General features: G+C 35.9%; 1 protein-coding gene across 10 annotated transcripts in view; it reads right to left on the bottom strand.

The window, feature by feature from the left end:
* CYB5R4 (cytochrome b5 reductase 4) overlaps positions 1-20,225 on the bottom strand; it is a 34,087-nt gene that overhangs the window by 9,393 nt on the left and 4,469 nt on the right. For 7 of the 10 annotated variants that reach the window (XR_014494203.1, XM_083377349.1, XM_083377357.1 and 4 more), the window contains 7 exons: positions 18,232-18,332; positions 17,103-17,187; positions 13,165-13,206; positions 5,011-5,065; positions 2,889-2,946; positions 2,304-2,397; positions 947-979 (listed from right to left, as the gene is read on the bottom strand). Coding sequence is in view for 9 of the 10 variants with exons in the window: in XM_083377349.1 (XP_083233475.1) it covers positions 947-979; positions 2,304-2,397; positions 2,889-2,946; positions 5,011-5,065; positions 13,165-13,206; positions 17,103-17,187; positions 18,232-18,332 (468 nt within the window). In the remaining variant the exon portion in view is untranslated. Of the gene's footprint in view, positions 1-946; positions 980-2,303; positions 2,398-2,888; positions 2,947-5,010; positions 5,066-13,164; positions 13,207-17,102; positions 17,188-18,231; positions 18,333-19,074; positions 19,186-19,796; positions 19,849-20,225 lie in introns of all 10 variants that reach the window. The other 3 variants (XM_083377356.1, XM_083377351.1, XM_083377355.1) reach the window with 3 other exon arrangements.

The raw sequence follows: 20,225 nt of genomic DNA, 5'->3' as shown, positions 1-20,225 counted from the left end.
ACAACATTTTGCACAGGTAATGTAACTTTAGAAATCGTTATCCATCAGGGCTGCTGGAGGGCAATTTCATTCAGTTTCTTAAAACGGGACGTGTAGTATTACTGAATGAAACTTTTTTTTACACATACATAAAACTCCAAAATATTTGTTATGTCACAGTTTGAAAGCACATTTTTACAACTAACCAGTGTTTGGATTAGATCCCCTTGCATGGGTAACAGAATACAAATGTATACAATAAAAAAAATTAAACTATAAAGCAAGAATCTCGGGGGCGGGGAGATGTGCACACCTTTGAGTCGGTGTTGACTCCTGGTGACTACCTGGACTAATCCCTGCAGTCTTCTTGTCAAGGTTTTTCAGAGTGGTTTGGCTTTGCCTCCTTCTGACAACCAAGAGAAAATGACTGACCAGTTGGTTTATCTTAGGTTAAATGTTGTGATTGTGGGGTCCTTGGTGCTCTCTGAGCTTGATGGTTTTCTTGCAGACTTTTCATTACCAAACTAGGTAACATCATCAATGCCTGATGATTTTGTTATTCTTGTGTATTCTGGCATTATTTATTTTTTGTTATCTTTTAAAATAAAGAAGAAAAATTGAAAGAAAAAAAACCTGGCTTGATTCTAGTACTAGTTCTTGGAATGTGGAACTGTTGTACAATTATATCTGCTCCAATATAACCTGTAAGTATAGTGAAATAATTTTTTTTGCTTCAACATTTTGCAAATTCCTTATTTTATATTTTGAAAACTTTCTATAAATTCTTTGTTCCAGCTTTCCTATTGTTTTTTTTTCTCTTTTCACTCTCTAATTATTTTAAAATATTTTTTAAAAATACTAGAAAAAAATCAAAACAGAATATTCATATTACATCAGCTCCTGAGTATGTTAGCAAAATGAAGGGGGGAAAAGCATGTTTGAACCACAAAATAACAAACTTACTTACCTATCATATCTTTATAAACTGCATAACTCAGTTCTGAAACAGATGCATATAGTTTGGTTAAATAAAGTCTTTAATTTACATAAGATTATTAGTTATAAAGTCTGTTAAGCACTAAGGTAAGAAGAAAATGTGAAACTGTAATTTAGTTTATGAAAATCTGTACAGTGAAAACTTACACAATGAGCTATTTGGCACAATTCCATTACTACATGAATGAGCCTTAAGATTTGTGGAGTTTTCCTCTCTTCCCATGGTATGTACTAGTTCCAAAACTGTTTTTTGCATGTAAAACAGGTTTGCACTAACCTGGAAAAAACAAATTTGCAGCAACCACTCATGTGTAATAAAGAGCTTTGATAAAATATACGCAAACCAGAGGTTTGCATGTAGCATCAAATCTGAGCAAGAAGTGAGCATATCTGGAACTCCTAATTTCCTTGGGCAAAGGAATGGATAACCCAATGGTAGATCAGATATGCTGTATTCCTAGTTAAATTCATGGTTTCATTAAGATGGACTTGGAAAACACTCCAACATAAAATTTAGAGAACTGCTGCTTCTTATAGAAGTCATTTGGTGGACTATAAGACTTCTTCTTCAGCCTTGGTGGAGCAGTGGGCTGATGCCTCCTTAAGTAACACCAGCTGCCTGCAATTAGTGCAGGTTCGCATCCCACCAGGCTCAAGGTTGACTCAGCCTTCCATCCTTCCGAGGTAGGTAAAATGAGGACCCAGATTGTTGGGGGCAATTAAGCTGACTTTGTAATAATGCCGCTTGGGGTGTGTGTGAAAGCCCTAACAAGCAGGCATATACATAGAATGAAGGCTACTGCTAAGCTTGTAAGCCGCCCTGAGTCTTCAGAGAAGGGCGGGATATAAATGTAATAAAAATAAAATAAATAAATAAATAAAATAAAAATTTCTGACCTATTTCAAACAATACATCTTAGTATTTTGATGCTTACTACATTTCCACTCATCAGATGTGCCTAATGCAAAAAACACAGAGATGCATTTTCCATTTGCTCCAGTTACTGAAATTCAGTATTGAGGGATTCAAAACTTTTTTATAATCAGACTTTTCATTTAGCTTAGATGCTTTTTAAACATCTTGCTCAAGAACAGGAAAAAGTACAAAGAAAAAAAGCTCCAAGACTTTTTCTTCTATCACACAGTGTAGCACATTTTACATCATTGGATCCTCGTTTTTATGATATAAATGCAGCCTTCACCATTCACAAAAGCTGACAAATGTACATAATACTGGCATCAGGTGAACTTGTGTTGTTAATGCAGTCATAATCCACTTATTTACTGATAAAGTGTGAACAAAATTAATATGCCAATAAAGAGCTTACCAACATGTACAAGGTACGAGAAGTCTTTCACAATTATTTCTCCTCTTAATGTATGTTCTTGAACATCTGCTATCACCAATTCAGAACTCATATCCTTTCAGAGGGAAGGAAAATGGGGATGGGGTACAAACAGCTGTTACAACATTGTTCTACATTATTATCACTAGGCACAATCAATGGCATTTCACAAAGTAATAAGAAGCAACAAGAAGAAAGTGAAGATGAGGAAACTAAGTGAAGAATGCATATTTGGTTCAATTTAATATTTATGTTTAGTTTCAGGAGGTGATTTAAAAATCATAGAAAGGTGATTTTTACAGTAGTAGGAGAAGGGCCATACTAATAGTCCAAGTAAATTTTACACATGTGAGACAGCAAAAAAAGATGTCTGAGGGAGATGGCAGTTAATAAATATGAAAAATAAATAAATATAATAAATAAATAAGTGTTCTCAAGAAATGAAGTACGATACATCTAAATATTTTTAAAAAAACAGAGCTAGAAAAGAAACAAAGGCAAAGCCTATACTGAAAAAAGAGAAGATTACAACATTGCAAATATTTTCTAGCAGTTGAATTTATTTACCTTTTGTTTAGTGTATATTACCACAGTGACTGAATCTTGTGTCTGGAACCAGTCATAACTGAAATAAATTGAGAAAACTGTAAATTTTTGTTTTAAAAAAATATGTGCCTCCACAGAGATTTTTCTTTATGTGTGATTTATTAAATATATTTAATTGTGAGACTGTCATAGGAATAATTTTAGGTTTTCTTAAACTGAAGGAAAACATCACAAGAATTCTGATAAAGAAATAGGATATTGAGATGGAGGCTGGGGGACGCTGCGCAAGTTAATCTGGACCTCATTTCTCGGCTCATTTCTGGTGAAACAGAGGCCGTGGGAGGCACCACCTGCATCAATCTGGAGCTCGTTTCTCAACTGCAGGGGCCTTTCCTGAAGGCCTCCGCTGGCAAAACAGAGGCTGGGGTGACACGCACAAGTGATGGCGAGTGGCTGCAGAAGTGGGCCAGCAAGGCAAGGCAGGTGTCAGGGCATGGGAGGCCTGGCTGTGGCAGTCCTAAGGTAAGCGGGTAAGACATCCTCTGAAAATAAGACCTAGTGCCTCTTTTGGAGGCAAAAATATATATAAGACCAGGTCTTATTTTGGGGAAAACACGGTATTTAAGTACTATGAACTGCAACTGAGTTGTGAAAACAAAGAATTTGGAGTGGGTTTTTTTGGCAGGGGATCTAGGAAAAGAAAAAGTAAATCAAGGTCAATTGAAAAATATGTTAGGTGACTTGCTGAAATAACTTATTTTTAAAAGACGAAGAAGGGGGAAAGTGCTATTACTTTATTCTTGGGTTTCACTATTCCTCAGTTATAAAACAGAAATGCTATTTTGTTTGTTTCAGTAAGTTCTTGCTTTGCTGGCCAGTCTGAGGTGTTATACTAGAATCGCCAACTACTTATATACATTTGGATATGTAAAACACACGCTCTCCATGCTAAACTTTCCAAGTTCAATCCCTGGTATCACCAAATACAACTCTAATGGTGAGTTTTCTAAAATGTTAACAATACTAACAGTTTACTAATATCCAACTTAACCATAACCATAACAGTTTACTAATATCCAACTTAACTATAACCTTTACTAATATCAACTTAACCATAACCTTAACAAGAAACCAATCTGATCTTTAGGCAATTGTGGCTTATCAAACCACTATTTATATAACCAATGCTTAATTCAAGGTATGAACCCTGACCGTATGAAGTGGCTTTCTAGATTCCTATACCCCACTAAGTTCGACAGGTAGAGTGGAGAATTAATTCTGTCCCAAATCAACATTATGTGACTTGTTCTGACTGGTAGATCTGTTTTGATGACTCTGAGCCAGTAGAAGTCATTGACACTTCAGAGAACCAAACTCAAAAATGTTACTTACATCAGAGCCAATCTACAAATTGTGAGACTTAACCCCAGATCTGGACAATGGCTTGAAACTATACATATTCAGTTGATTGTCTGAAACAGCTAAGTGCTAGAAGCAATCCTGGTATCACCACAGGTATATGACCAGCAAACCTTGAACATGCTACTATATCAAAATTATTGTGCAGCATCTGAAACAATGGATTGCCATTGCTCAATGTTTATCCTTAGACTGATTTATCTGACATATTGGCTTTGACCAGAACTTTTCTAAACAACCCTGGACAGAAGAACCAAATATTTATCTATTCATTATTCTGAGGCATACCCGCAGGCAGGAGAATGCTTCTGTGTTCTAGCAAATAATAGATTTATGCAATCCTGAGCTACCTACTCCAACATGAACATTCACAAGTCTATTTTTTTTTTAAAAAAAATTATCCTTCCAGTTGAAGTCAACTCCAAGAGACCTCATGGAAAATACTTATGTATCTTTCTTGACAAAATGCAGAATGGTTTCCTGATGTCTTGTTTTCTTCTGACCTCTTAAATCTATTCTATAGCCCTGGGCAATCTCCCACCCAAGCATTAGCAGACCAGACTTTGAGAACAAAATTATTAAAATGGGGAAAAATTAGTCTCTACAATACTGTCTGATTCGTTCCAATTACTAAATAAATTATATAATATACTTCTAATATATTTCCATTCTGTCCTTCCTTAAAATAAATAGAATCCCACTTAATGCTGAAATATGACAATACCTGGGAACTATTTCTTTGGAACAGTCATCCAAATCTTTTTTTTTCGGAAGTAAGCCTGTAAAATATAAGTACAGTAATGCACAATGGTTAACATTATTCTAGCATTAAGGATTTATCAGCCTAATTCACTTCTCAGGACAGCAGGGAAAATAATGGGGGAAATATGTTCCTGGTTTTCATGAACAAAGGGTTAGACGAAAAATACTATTAATTTTGTTACTTATCATTTCGTTCAAATAATCATAAAAGCTGATGGAGATGGCTACTGGAAATAATTCAAAGCTTCCAATTTCAAATTTGTCTGTTTAAGATAAATATTTGGTTACACAATCCTAGCATAAGAAGTAGGAGGGACATCACAGAACATCTTTCACTAAACTATTATTTAAATTTATTACGACCGCCCACTCCAAATGTCTTGGGTGGCCTTTTCAGACATAGAAATATACAGAACTACAGAAATGAGGAAATTATTGGCTTGCAGGTCACTTTTTAAAAAGCCACACGAAATGGAAAAAACTTGGCATGTAATTTCTTTTTAGATCAGATGAATCATGAGTATTTGCATATCAATTGTTATATGTTGTCATTTTAATTTGTAAATACAACTTTCAATATGCAAATATTGAATACAGCAGATGCAAATTCAGAAACATAAGAAATCACTTACAAGGTTGCCAAGCAATTCTTACTGAAGAACCCATAAAAGAACCTACACGTCCTTGAAAAGCAATTTTGACTATACAACAGCACTTATTTGTACTTGCACAAACTCTCCTGAGTGGAGGGATAAAAAGAGCAGTAGCTCCAATACATACATGTAAGGGGACAAACCAGTGCAAACCAAAATACTTAGTAATGTTTCTATTATAATCAGCTAAATATAACTTTCAAAACTTATTTCAGTATCTTGGATTTCCTTACATAATCCTATTTAGTTTGCCGCGACTTTAAAAGGGGTGGGGGGAAAAAAACCTACATTGTCCTGGTGTATTGGGGTTGTGTGTGTCAAATAAAGATTCACTTTTAGGCTTCTCTGAGTCTTAAAAATTGTGTTTGCATATTTTTCTTTTAGTAAGACTATCAGATCTAGATTCTAAAAATTCAAACAACCATAAATTGGCAGCAAAGAGAAATTATAAAGCTCTAATAAGCACAAATGTGTTGTTGAAACTGCTGGTCTAAAGAAACAACCCTGGATAAGAAATAACAAAGCAGAAAAACAAAAAAATAGAAATTGATTTTTATCTATGGGATTATAGGGAACTAGACAGCCTATGACATGTTATCATTTCAATTGTGTCATAATTTCAGAGATAAATAGGTCAGCAGAATTACCACCGGTGGGATATTTAGCCAAATAGATCAACCAAATTACCATGTGTGGGCAAAAGAACAGTGGGAGCAGGAACAATTTCTGACTTCCTGCTGGCTTCCCCAGACTTTGCTTGTGAGAACCTGGCAGGCAGAAAGTCAATGCGGAGGGGTCACAGGTTGCTTGGCTAAGTCTTCCCCACCTAAGGCCATCCCCAAGGCCCTCTGCACTTGTGCCATGCCAGCTACTCATGCACCGCTAGGCACCCTCCCTAATCCATGCTGCTATCCTGCACATCATTCCTACCTATACCGTCACACACCTGCCTCATCTGCATTGCCCCTCACACATTTAACTCTTGCCTCTCCTCTCAGGCCCTCCCCTCACATCCTCATGCAATGTCTCTAACCCTTACCTTCTTACACATCCTCTCTTTCCCTTCCCATCTTGGCAGTAGCTACTAACCTACCTGCTGGCCTTGGACTTGCAACTTCCTGCTGGCTTCCCCACTGATTTTGCCTGTGGAAAGCTGGCAGGGAGTGTCAGCAATCATAACTGGGTTTAGAATTCCTATCGACTTCCCTGTTGACTTGTGGGAATCTGTCAAGGAGCATTGCAAATAACAATCATGTGACTGTGACTGACCACAGCAGCACAGCCCATTGAAGCGGCTATAACTTTTCCAAATTTCAATGCAACAGAAGTAATGGGAGAATGGGATTTTGTATACATTCTATTGGACCATTCAAGGTACCTTGGTTCAAAAACTGTTGCCCTCTGATGCACCATTTCACCCAATGGAAGATTATAAACAGACAAACAAACCTAAGTTTTAATTATTATATAGATGAAAGATAATAAAGGTAACCTTTTACTTTGGTTTTGACATGTTATTAATATTAGTATTATTTCTAATGACTTTTAATAAATTATTTTTACTGTAACTAAGTATTGTACATCATAAAAATTGAATACCTTCTATTAATAACTTCTTCATAACACCTCTGATACTAACATAAGCAATTTCTCCACTAGTAGGTTACAATGTCTTCAAAGTATCACATAGCTGCTGTTCTTGTCCTTATTGTAGTTATTTTGGCATAATGAAGTCTAAATGGGTCAGGAAGATGCTATCAATTGCTAGTAAAGAACAACTGTAGAACACTTAAGTTTCTGGTCTTGATCCTTGACACTATTTCTTTTTCTTTTGTTTCTAGAAGGAAGTCAAAAGGGAAGCTTCTTCCTTCCTCTTCCTCTCCAGAAAATATGCAGTCTATAATCTAGCCCAGAATAAATCCAAACATAAGTACAAATCCAAAATAAACCCATTTAGAAAACAGACAAGCACACCACAGAAAGGAATACACCTGCCACGTTGGTTGCAGTAAAAAGTACCGGCAACATAAAAATTATTGTTCATTCTTACTGAAGAAAAGTCTCCACCACAGTAAAATATACCATAATACTGTACATCCTCATTCACAGTAAAAGATGCTCCTACTTATGAACGACTGCAGTTTTTTTAAGTATACCATGACCTGCTTTTATTCTTTATAGAAACTGAGGAATTCAGTGTTCTTTTATTTCTGAAAAACCCCTTTCCCCACTGCTATTAGTGGAACTCTACTTCAGTAGAATCTTGTCAAACACGCCCCTTCCCCAGCAGATGCACCTCCTCTGATGAAGGCAATTAGCGTGGGTTGTCAGCACCCGGGGCAAGGCAAGTAATTTGCGCCCCCTAACCCGTGGATTTTAGCACTCGAGTCTGCACTGTCCCTCCCCCAGATAGTCCCTCGCACTCTCTCCGCACCGCACGCCTGGCACCCCCCCTCCACAGTGGGCGGCGACCCGGCGGCTCGGATCGGATTCGCACAGCCAGCACTGCAGTGAGATAGAGTGAGTGAGCCAGGCAGGGGCAGGGAGCCGCGAGTGCAAGCGCGCCCCCCCATGTTGCGCCCGGTGCGGCCGGTCCCCCCTGCACCCCCCACGCTTCCGCCCAACACGCAAGAAGACTCAATAACATTTACTAACCAACCAGAAATGATCAAGTATTTCTAAGTGTTCATATTTTTGCATATAAGCTACAAAATATCAGCTTTTACTGATTAAAATTTATGTTTTTGCTCATGTACAAAAAGTTCGCAATTTCAATTAAAAGTCTGGCATTCATTCGACATTAAAAGAATGTCTTTCCAGTTACTGTTTTTTAAATTTACATCACTTTGAATCGTTATTTCTGTATTCTTTTATGTAAATGTAGCCTGGTTGAGTTTCAGTGTAATACTTGATTCACAAAGTCAAACTTCAGAAATTATGATGGAAAGCTTATTGGAAATATTAATTTCTTATTGTAATACAGAAAAAAATATTATCACATTATTAGAATTTTGGAAAAATCTATATCATATTTTATCTTTTGCAGTATCATTTTAGATAATCATATCTCAAAAATCTTTGATATCTTAATAATCATAGCTCAGCTGAATATAAATGATACTTTCACTCCATTATAGCTCTCTCTTGTGGGTCAAAATTTAGTTATACATCTCTAATTAATCTCTAATTTCACCTAAATCAAGTTTAGTGAACTCTAAGTTCACCCATTTTGAACATATGAGAATTCTAAAATAAATCTGAGGTTGATTACTGAAGCTATTAATTAATTTCTACTATCCAATTCAGCTGAAACAGAAATTTATAGATACCGTAGAGACTTTTGTACTTTATATATTGTATTGGAAGAAAGGAAAGAAACCTATATTTATGAACAAAAGTATTTTACAAAATTTAGCATCTGATTTGATTAATTCAGGGATTCTATTTTATTGTGTTTTTTTGAGATTTTGCAAAAGAATAGAAAAATGGTGATAGAAAAATAGAAGATAGCAAAAGGTCATCTAATGATTTTAGCCACAATAAAACAGGTTTAGAAATAAATTCAGTTACCTGGCTATCTCTGGAAACTAACTGGATATTTACAATATTATTGTATCAGATTAAATTCAGATTAGTATTTCTGCCTCTCTTTGTATAAATTACTGTAATACTAAAAATATAGGATACTTCAAATTGACAGTTATGCTGAACTATCAATCCACCACTACACTAAACAAGCCAATATATTTCAGAGCTAATCCATCCAGAAGACATTCTCTTTCTCTAACAGGATGCAAAATCAGATTATGCATGGCCTCTTAAAGGGTTACCCTCCCTTTTCATTACACGTAATCTTCGACCAACAACCAGTCACTTAACAACCATTCAAAATTATGACAGACACAGGAAAAGTTACTTATACCCCCCCCTCAAAGTTACAACTGCAGCACTCTCCCATGGTCACGTGATCGCATTTTGGGCCATTGGCACTTGTTCACACTTGCAACCAGTTGCCAAACATCCTGTAAACCTGTGGTCTCTATTTGCAATTTCTCTGCTGGCTTCCCCAAAAAGTCAATGGGGAAGCCAGGAGGGAAGTTTTCAAACTGCTGTTGCCTGCTAAAGGATTTGCCTCCACTGGGCTACAGAAAAGAAGCCTGGATTTTCAGGATGCAAGCTTTTTTCTTCAGCCCAAGACTGGCATTTCTTCCCTCCTCCCCTCCATGCACAGAAGACAACTCCAACACTGGGCTGGAGAAAAGAAGTTTGCATCCTATAGTTCAGAAACATTGTGTTCACTAGGTTTCTAGCCAGAAATGTTACTGAATGGAAGAAAGATGATAATAGCACACAGAACGGAGGGAAACTCCTGTGGGGAAGATCCAAAGTTTCCTTTCTCCGGCTCAGTGCTGTTCTCTTCTGCACATGAAAGAAAGACCAGTAGACCAGAGAAATGAAACTTAGGGATCGGAGCTTCATTTCTCTGATTCAGTGCTGGAGTTCTTTTCTGCACACAGAATCACCAAATCAAACTCTGATATTCATGTCTGCAGCCCTTTATTTATTTTTTTTATTTTATTTTAATTCCATTTATATCCCGCCCTTCTCCAAAGACTCAGGGCGGCTTACAAGCTTAGCAATAGCCTTCATTCTATGTATATGCCTGCTTATTAGGGCTTTCACACACACCCCAAGCGGCATTATTACAAAGTCAGCTTAATTGCCCCCAACAATCTGGGTCCTCATTTTACCTACCTCGGAAGGATGGAAGGCTGAGTCAACCTTGAGCCTGGTGGGACTTGAACCTGCACTAATTGCAGGCAGCTGGTGTTACTTAAGGAGGCATTAGCCCACTGCTCCACCAAGGCTCTTTTTTCTTTCCATGCTCAGGAATTTAATTTAGCTAAAACAGCAGTATGGTCTAGCAAAGGATCTAAAATTCAGCCACTAATTATCTAATCCCCCAGTTAATGTAAAAGATATTTAAAATACATCTGTAAAACAACTGGATGGTCTGCAATAGACGAATATAAACAAATAAAGTTATAACCTATTTAATAAACATTTTTTTAAAAAAAAATCTTTGAGATAACTTATTCTTTGCTTCTTTAGAAATGCTGCCAACCAAATTTTGAATTTCTATCGATATGAATATATTTTAGATAAAAAATCCTTCTCTTGGGAAAGAATGAGTTTCTTGAAAAAGAAATCAATGTTAGGTATTAAATTGCCTAATTTAGAGAACATCTGTTTCCTCTTAGAAAGGCATCTAAGACCTTTTACATTCCAGAAAATGATTAAAATATGTCAAAAAATGCACATTAACCAGTTATTATAGTCACGGGTCAAAGGCAAAAATAATTTACTTAACTGTGAAAAATGTTTAAAATAATTGAAAATGAAGCATAAACAATCACAAAGGAAACCCCCCCCAATAAAAACCTAAAAACTAAAAGATTTTTAAAAACAAAGGAAAATACAATGAAAAAAGGAAACTGAAAAAAAACAACGAATTCCATCTCCCTCTAGAAAAATACTAAATATTTCAACCCTACCACTTATTTCCTTCAGCTGATTCTAAAACACTAAGCCTCTGTCCAACTTCACAGGAATCATTGGAAAAAGAAAATAAATTACTCCATTTTTGTTTTATTGCTAAATGAATTTTACTGAATAGCTTCTGCTTCTAAACCATCTGTGTGGGCAGCTTTGGGAAAAAACATCTTTTAAAATAATTTTTTACCAAAGTTCCATTTGCTAAGATCCCACTTAGCAAGATAAATACAGAATAAAAGGTAAAGGTAAAGGTTCCCCCGCACATGCGTGCTAGTCGTTTCTGACTCTAGGGGCCAGTGCTCATCTCTGTTTCAAAGCCGAAGAGCCAGCGCTTGTCCGAGGACATCTCCGTGGTCATGTGGCCGGCATGACTAGACGCCAAAGGCGCACGGAACGCTGTTACCTTCCCACCGTAGTGGTCCCTATTTTTCTACTTGCATTTTTACGTGCTTTCGAACTGCTAGGTTGGCAGAAGCTGGGACGAGTAACAGGCGCTCACTCTGTTACGCGGCACTCGGGATTCGACCTGCCAAACTGCCGACCTTCAGATCGACAGGCTCAGCGTCCTAAACCACTGAGCCACCGCGTCCCTTTTAAATACAGAATATAAACCCATATTATAAATCACAAGAATCTCACAAAATAGGATTGGGAGTTTATAGTGAATAGAAGCAGATTTCTCTACAATAAGCACTTTTTATTTTATTGATTTATCAAATTTAGATACTGCCATCTCACCCTCACTTTCAATTTCTGGCTTATATTTGTTCCTGCTTCAGTTTAAAAAAACGGATTGATATAAATGCAGTTACAAACTAATTTTGCTCAGCACTATAAGGAATGTTTAAAAATCATAAACCTGTAACATCTTCCTGAATGTCTACATTTTAAAAGTGTTTCTCATTCTACTATATATTTCAAGCTGAGTCATCCTTTTTTTTGTGTGAATTGATAATTAAGGGATTTGGTGCCACCATTTTCTGACCTAAAATATCCACTTCATCTCTGAAAAGACTGTTTCACATAATGCACTGAAATTTTTATAGAAGGCTGTAATTGATGGGAAATTGCTTCTGAAGTGAAGCAGTCCCACCAAGTTTTCTCACTTGCCTTTTCTAGTCAGGAATAATTTCAAAACTAAATCTTTATGCTGTTCTTCAGTTTGCTCAAGAAATGGTTTTTCCCTCAGGAGGGAGGTGAGCCACAATTTATTTATTTTATTCGATTTATATACCGCCCTTTTCCTGAAGGACTCAGGGCGGTTTACAGGGCAAATTTTAAAAAAATACAATATACAGATTAAAATACAATTAAATTAATAGCCCCAACAATTTATCACCACAAAGCAGTATTATAAATGAAGAAAGACAAAAGAGGTTTTCTGTTTAGCAGATAAACTCCTAACCTAGGAAATATCTAGTACCAATTTATCACCAAGCCATCCAGAAATCCAAAGAAAGCCCAAACTAGAAGACTCTTCTACAATGATGCAAAACTTTGCCAAACAGCACTAACCACAATGTCACATTCCTACATAAGGACATTTCTATGTATTAGTTTCCCGCCCCCCCATTTTTAGAAGAGGTGGCGAAGAAGCTGAGCTTTAAATAAACTCCGCTATATGATATTCAAGCAAGTAATATAATAAATGGAAGTAAAAAAAGGGGGGGGAATAAAGATCAGTGTCATTGGAACAGACTTTTTCTAAAAAGGCCCAAAAAATTCAGATCAGTACATTCTCATTCTTTCTCATTTTAATAATGCCATTATTTTTAGAACATGGCATTAAAGCGGTAAGAAATAAGGGGTGAAATATAACAAGTACAAGTTTTTGCTGCTCCATAGATGAATACATACTTCTTTTTCTATATTGTATGGGAAAAAATGGTGGATATTATCATACTTACCATTCAAGGTCCTGTTTTCTTCAATTACAGGGGGACAAATTTCTGTAAAGTATGCAAAAAAAATGCTGTAGTGATCACAATAGAGAAAAGCTCTCTCATTATGATACTATGTGCAATCATTCTGGGCAAAAAAAAGTACCAAGAGCTTTATTCAACCAGGGTTGAATTTTAAGCACACAAAATATCAGCTCTAAGAAATGTGAGCACTAAATTAATTAATTAATGAATCTTTATTGTCAAAGTACCACTATGTATACATTGAGATTAGCTGAGCCTCCCTTTGTGCTCCCACCCCCCAACACACAGTGACAACAAACCCTCCATCTTACTACATCATGTGAACCAACTACACCACACACCGGCCTCCCAAGTCAATTCTGCATAAAATTCACACAAGTTATTTCTCATTCAAAAGCCTAACAGCCCATGGATAAAAGGTGTTTTTCAGCCTGTTGGTGCGGCTGGCTATACTCCTATATCTCCTACTAAAGTGAAGAGAAAGCTATTTCTAACAAGATGGAGATACTTCCTTCAGAACTGCAATCATTTTAAGTACATGAAATGTTGAGTAGTGCTTGTATCCATAAAAAGTATACCAGCACTACCCACTAATATGAAGGATGTCATTTAGCAAATGATAAATATACTTGGTATCTACTGGAGAATGCAAAATCATGATAGTCAAACAGCACAAACATTTTATGTTTCAGTAATGGAAAATTATTTACTCTATGCCCTTAGATGGTAACTATAAAGGTGCAGAAATACCATCTCGTGGTTAAGATGATACTCATAGACAGTTTGTCCTACTGTGGCAACATCACAAGAAGCATCAATAGGACACAGATGCAAAAATGAGCCATGAAATGAGTCCCTTTCAGAGAAGATAAAGTCAAAATATATGGAGGGATGAATGGCTCTGAGGGGGAGTGCAGCCTTACAAAGCCTTGTGTTACTGAACTATCCTCAAAACTCCCCAAGGCTAATGACACCAATTTTTATCTCTTTAATATCTCCTCCCAAAATATGGAAAAACAGAATCAAAATGTTCATACACATCTACTCTGATGACTTCCTTTTTCAGAGTTCTTCCATCTCTTGAAAAAAATACAGTGCAGTCTTTTATATCAAAAGAAGGAGCTGTACTGCGGAAAAAGGTGTCTTGGGTCACCAGAACCCTCTAATCCAGGGATGTCAAACTCGCCACGTGACGTGTCACAGCGTATCACGACTTTTTTTACCATTGCTGGCAATGGGGTGGGGGCGATTTCGCTATGATGCATCCAGCCCGCAGGCTGGTAGTTTGACACCCGTGCTCTAATCATATGAATATGAAAAATATTAACTAAAAAGCAATCTATTAAACTGGGTTGAATACACACCCTACCAACCCCAATAGAACCCATGAGTGTCAGAAGCTATGTACCCTCAACATAAAAAATACTTTTTAAAACACTGACAAATTTTGACGACATTACTGTGCGGTTGACTAGCGTGGAATGCACTATTATTATTCCTCCTAACGGGTAATAACAGCATCCAAAGAAAGAGATTTATGTAATTTATTTATTTTTCTAAAAACTACTACACCATTACAATTCCTTACAATTCCTAGTGTTTCTTCTCAGATTAAGGAATGGAATAGTCAAAATGAGGAAATCTAATTTAACAGTGTAAAGATGAATGGACTTCAATTCCTAGAATTCCCTAGCCAGCAGTGTCAAGTTCACATATCTTCAATTTGCCAAGGCTGAGAAACACTAATTTAGGAGTTTGAAATGACATTACAAGCAGCACAAATTGAGGAAAAAATAAAAACTTTCAAACATCCTACAGTAGTCAGCGAGAAGGCCCAAGGGCAAGATTGCACAGAACTGCTTTGGAGCAAGGATCAGATGCAGAGCAAAGCAATTAAAGGGGGAAGTAGGCAACAGCTGAGAAAAAAACAAACTATAATCACTCACAACCGAGTATTGTCTAAGAATCCTATTCCCTGAACCTTATCATATCAAAGTTGGGTAAAATTGGTTTGTTTTAAGCTGTTTGTGTTGTTCTTAATGTTCACCAACTGATGATCATGACTCTGATGCAATTAAATCATTATTATGCTAAGTCAAATATTGATTCTACATTCCCCAGAGGGCAAAATTCAGAGTTTGGGAGGTTTCTCTGAATTGATTAGGTAATTCAATTTTAAAGAAGAGGACAGTCTATTTCAGCAGTATGATCACAGGATAAGAAGTATCAACTTCAAACACATGTTTTTCTGATTATATTAAGAATTTGGAAGGGGGAAAGTTCATAATTTCACATCATGAAATTTCAAAATGCTATTTAATTATGAAACATTAAATATTTCTAAGCCAGCAAAACCCCTCTTCCACAGTGTTCAAATGCTGCAGGTTAAACAGGTGTTCATACACATCTGCAGGAAGTATTTCAGAACCATCCACTCTTCAACAAAATCAGGGGTTAAGGAATTAATTTGAAGCCAACTGTTAGTAAAACAAGGAATTGGTAGCAACACACATGAATTTATGCTTCAGCTCTATGAAACTGTACAGGATTGCTCAGAAAGTCGATTTTATGCACAGAACACCTTGGAAGCAAGTACCCATACTTATGTGCATTGTGGAATCTGTCTTTTTTCTTTGTTAGGTAGTATAACGTACTTCTGCAAAGGTCATTTCACAGCTATTATGCAAAAAAGACACGGAGATTTGTTGGCTTTCCATATCCTCCCTAGGAATCATCAAGTCACAGCTTTCCAATATATGCATAATAAACCCATGCATAATATACTATGTAAAAAAATATGACTGAAGAAACCGATACTTTTCCAAACATTATGGTCATACTGCAGTACTTTATCCCTAATAATATCCACCATCCTTCTCCATTCTAAAAAGTGAAAAAAATCTTTTAAAATGTCTGACTTGATTAATTGCACTTTTATTATTGTTTTGCTGTTTTGAAAGTACATGTTAGAAATTCCATTATTATTTAGAGTTTTCTTATTAAAAATGTAAATCTCCTAATGCAGGGGTTCCCAAGCGGGGGTGCTCACACCCCCTAGGGGTGTGAGATGATATTCCAGGGGGTGCGAAAACGTGGGTTTTCAAAATTATAGTGTATATGCATAATTCGTTGCTGTTATTTCAAACTTTTGTAAGGGGTGCGAGAAGTGTTCTAGGAGTGTGGGGTACAGAAAAGATTGGGAGCCACTGTCCTAGTGGAATGCAAGATTAGCATGCGCTAATCGATTATCAGAAACGAATCAGATTACAAACATGAAATATTCTGAATAACTTTCTTAGGAATATTAAAATATATAATACAGCAAAATAGTAACAACACTGCAGAAATTGAGGTTAATCTACACAGTTATTTAGTAGTGAAGCACTAACAAATCTCTGCCAATTACTTGATTATCTTGTAGGTACTAACAGCAATACCCTGAATACAAATAAATTGCCATATATTCCATTCCAGCATTTTAAAAATCCCACTATAAAGTGGAAATCACATATCTTCTAAATAACATCTTGGAGAGTTTATCTACATTCAGTCATATATTTAAAGTTAATATCATTCATTCTTCGTCGTACAGATAGGCATCCTGGTTCATCTACAGTATGTATTCTAAGGATAAAAACATCTTCAAGTTCACCTCCTAGTAACCCCACAAACAAACCTATAGAATTTTACAGGCAACAACACAGAAGGAGGCTTGCCATTGTCTATTTGCAGAATATTGTTTCCATTTACCAGTCCAGTCTATATATCTGAAACTCCCTAATGGCCAACTTAAGTTTCTAAGCCCAGACAAAGTCAGACAGATGCTGCTGCTGTTGAGACATGTTATACAAGACCACTTCCATAATGCTCGACTCAGATCATTGAAATTGAGCACATCTTACGGAATAAAGAGTGTGTACCTTTTAGAGAAGCTGTAGTTTTCAAGGCTATTCTTCCAACCAGACATTCTTTCAGCATTGATTCATAATTGACCCAGCGATGAACCTGCCAGGAAAAATGTAAGCTTATATTTGACAGCTGTTCATCAATGATAACATATTTCTAAACAACCGTGAAAACATTCTAAATCCCATAAATTAAGCAAACATTAATAACCCAGCTGCTAAATGAACAAAAACAAACATACAGGCAATCTCCAACTTACAGTTGCAATTGAGCCCAGAATTATGGTCGTACTTCATTGCGGTTATTAAGTGGGTCACCGCACCACCAGACCCAAGTTTACAACTATTTTTGAAGAGGTTGTTAAGTGACACCATTGGCTTTTAAGCAAATCCATTACACCCACTGCCAGAAACTGGCAAAAAAGCCAAAACCCAAACATCAAAAATTGCAGATACATGACTGCAGGATGCTACGAATGGATGTAAAAGTGAGCCAACTGCCAAGCACCCAAAATGTGATCATGTGATTGGGAGTGGGCAGGATGGGTTATAGCCGTCGTAACTTTGAAGCTGGATCATAAGATACACAATCAATTGTAAATCGAGAACTCCTGGGCTGTACATAACATTTCCTATTCTACACATTAATTTATAGCAGGAATACGTAAGAAAAGGAATTACGCCTTTCCTCCTCACATGAACTCTAAATATATAATGTATTATTTCAAAACTAACCATAACTATGCCGTACAATTTGTTTTTTTTTTAAAAGAACTTCAGTTCACAAGACTCACTTTAATCTGAGATGAATGTCTCCTAGGTAAGGTAGGTAAGTTTATCTATGTATCTGTGCCTGTGGAAAGAAAGAAAGAAAGAAAGAAAGAAAGAAAGAAAGAAAGAAAGAAAGAAAGAAAGAAAGAAAGAAAGAAAGAAAGAAAGAAAGAAAGAAAGATTGTGAACCTCACTGGTTCACTTCCTTTGGAATGCTTTGAGTTTATGCTATAAATTAATTAGTATCTCTTAAAATGTAATGTTTTAATGAGACACATTACAAAGCAGCAGCCTTTTCTTCAGGGAACAAGACAGCTTAGTGTGCAACACAATATTTTGAGAAACTGAACACCAACTGCACTCTTGCTGCTACCTGATCAAATAAATCTGTGCCATCAGTTCCTGCAGCTCTCATTAACTCATCTTCTCCACCAGGGTGATATTCCATATATGGCGTTACATTATATACAAGCCCTAGAAAGCAAAGAACAATGACTAAAAATACCACTTAAATGAGGAGTTTGCTGAAAACTAAAGGTGGCATAAAATGTCAAGTTTATTTTGAACACAGACTGAAACGATGAAGCTGTTTATGCTCTGCTGATTGTGTTAGCTGAACTGAATGGCATAAAAAAACCCACTCATTCGAAAAATAGTTATCAAAACATTTCATCCATGACAATGGACCTCAAGCAGGTACATAACCATAATCCTGTATACATTTATTATTTATTTATTTTTAAAAATGTTAAGCCACAGTTCATTTCCAAGTAATCTCTGGGCTCTGCATACAGCACACAGTAATAATAATAATAATAATAATAATAATAATAATAATAATAATAATAATAATAATAATAATAATAATAATAATAATAATAATAATAATAATAATAATAATTTTATTTGTATACCGCCCTTCTCCCGAAGGACTCAGGGCGGTGAACAGGGCAAACATATAAAAGTACAAAAATACAAAAGTTAAAAAAGTGGAACAATACAACACAAGAAACAAAAAAACAAACAAAAAAAGAATGACCTCCTAATGAACTAAGTCTGAAAACAACAGTGGAAGATAAATTGGCAAAATATTCCCGTTTCCTAGGCTGGCAAAAAATATTATAGATTATGGTTATATAGTATTTGCTTTTTTTGCTATTTGTACTAGGAATGCCATCTAGTGAAAAATATTTATATTGCATATAAAACGGCTTACATTAGCATTATACATTATCTCTAAGGTCAGCTTCATTTACTTTTCTGTGCTGACAAATGAATTTTATCACCTCTTTCGTCATAAAGCATCAGAACGTATCAGTGTACCTGTCTGTTCAAGAAAAAAAAATTGTCACATACATAAATGAGCACATATAGGAGAAGCAACTTCACTTGATAACCCTATGCAGACATTCCTCTACCGAAGAGGAATAATATGGTACAATAATTCCTAATACAGAGGACTGCCTTTATTATGATAAATATGCTTGATATATTTAATTTGAATTTCATAATTTTAATCTTATAAAGTTTTATATTTTTATAGATTTACGTTCAATAGTAATTTCATAACGACAGAGAATATAAAAAACTATTTCACAATCTCATAGCTGGCATCTATGTAATTTACAAATAGAGGTTATTCTTAAATTATAGTCATTAATCCTACAGCCAATACTGTAGATTTGCCTTTGGAGAGATGGGCAGCATACAAGTTTAATAAAGAAATAAATAATGTTTTATGTTGGTTAAAGATCAAAATATTGTTTACTGATAGATAATAAAAGAAAATAATGGCGAATAGTATTGGCTGCATATTTGTACAGATAATGTCCCATGTCTTTTCTTCTTCATTTGGCTTCTTTTCTGGCAAACAGAAATCAAGGAAATTTCCACATTTTAAAAGTTTTAAAAGCTGAAACTCACTTCAGCTGACCTTACCTGAACAATATCTACTGCAAGCCTTTTCATGTTTTTACCTGAAGGCTGCAAACTGCATATGGAATACAATGAGAGAGCTGAAAAGATTTTGTGACAACCTGGATCACCAGCACAATTCTCCACATGATCCATAAGCAGCTGACAACTATGTACACTCCAGTTCTCTTCCTATTTGTGAACTGTCCACACATTCTGGCAGATGCTTGAAAGGAACTATGAGCAAACTCCACACTCACTAGCAGTGATGATGTTACCTATTCAGGTAATGAAATGTCTGCCACCAAACAACCAGACCATCAAGGATATCATAGAAAATATTCTAACTACCGTACTTAAATAAATGACTGAATAATTCAAGAAAAACGAAGAAATGTTCAATGTATGTTGCTATTTATCTAGGAATCAGTGCTTTACCATCATACAGCTTTA

Source organism: Vipera ursinii, assembly GCF_947247035.1.
Source record: "Vipera ursinii genome assembly, chromosome: 1".
NCBI lineage: Eukaryota > Metazoa > Chordata > Lepidosauria > Squamata > Viperidae > Vipera > Vipera ursinii.
The sequence above is the reverse complement of the archived record's forward strand: the minus strand, read 5'-3'. Positions and strand labels throughout refer to the sequence as shown.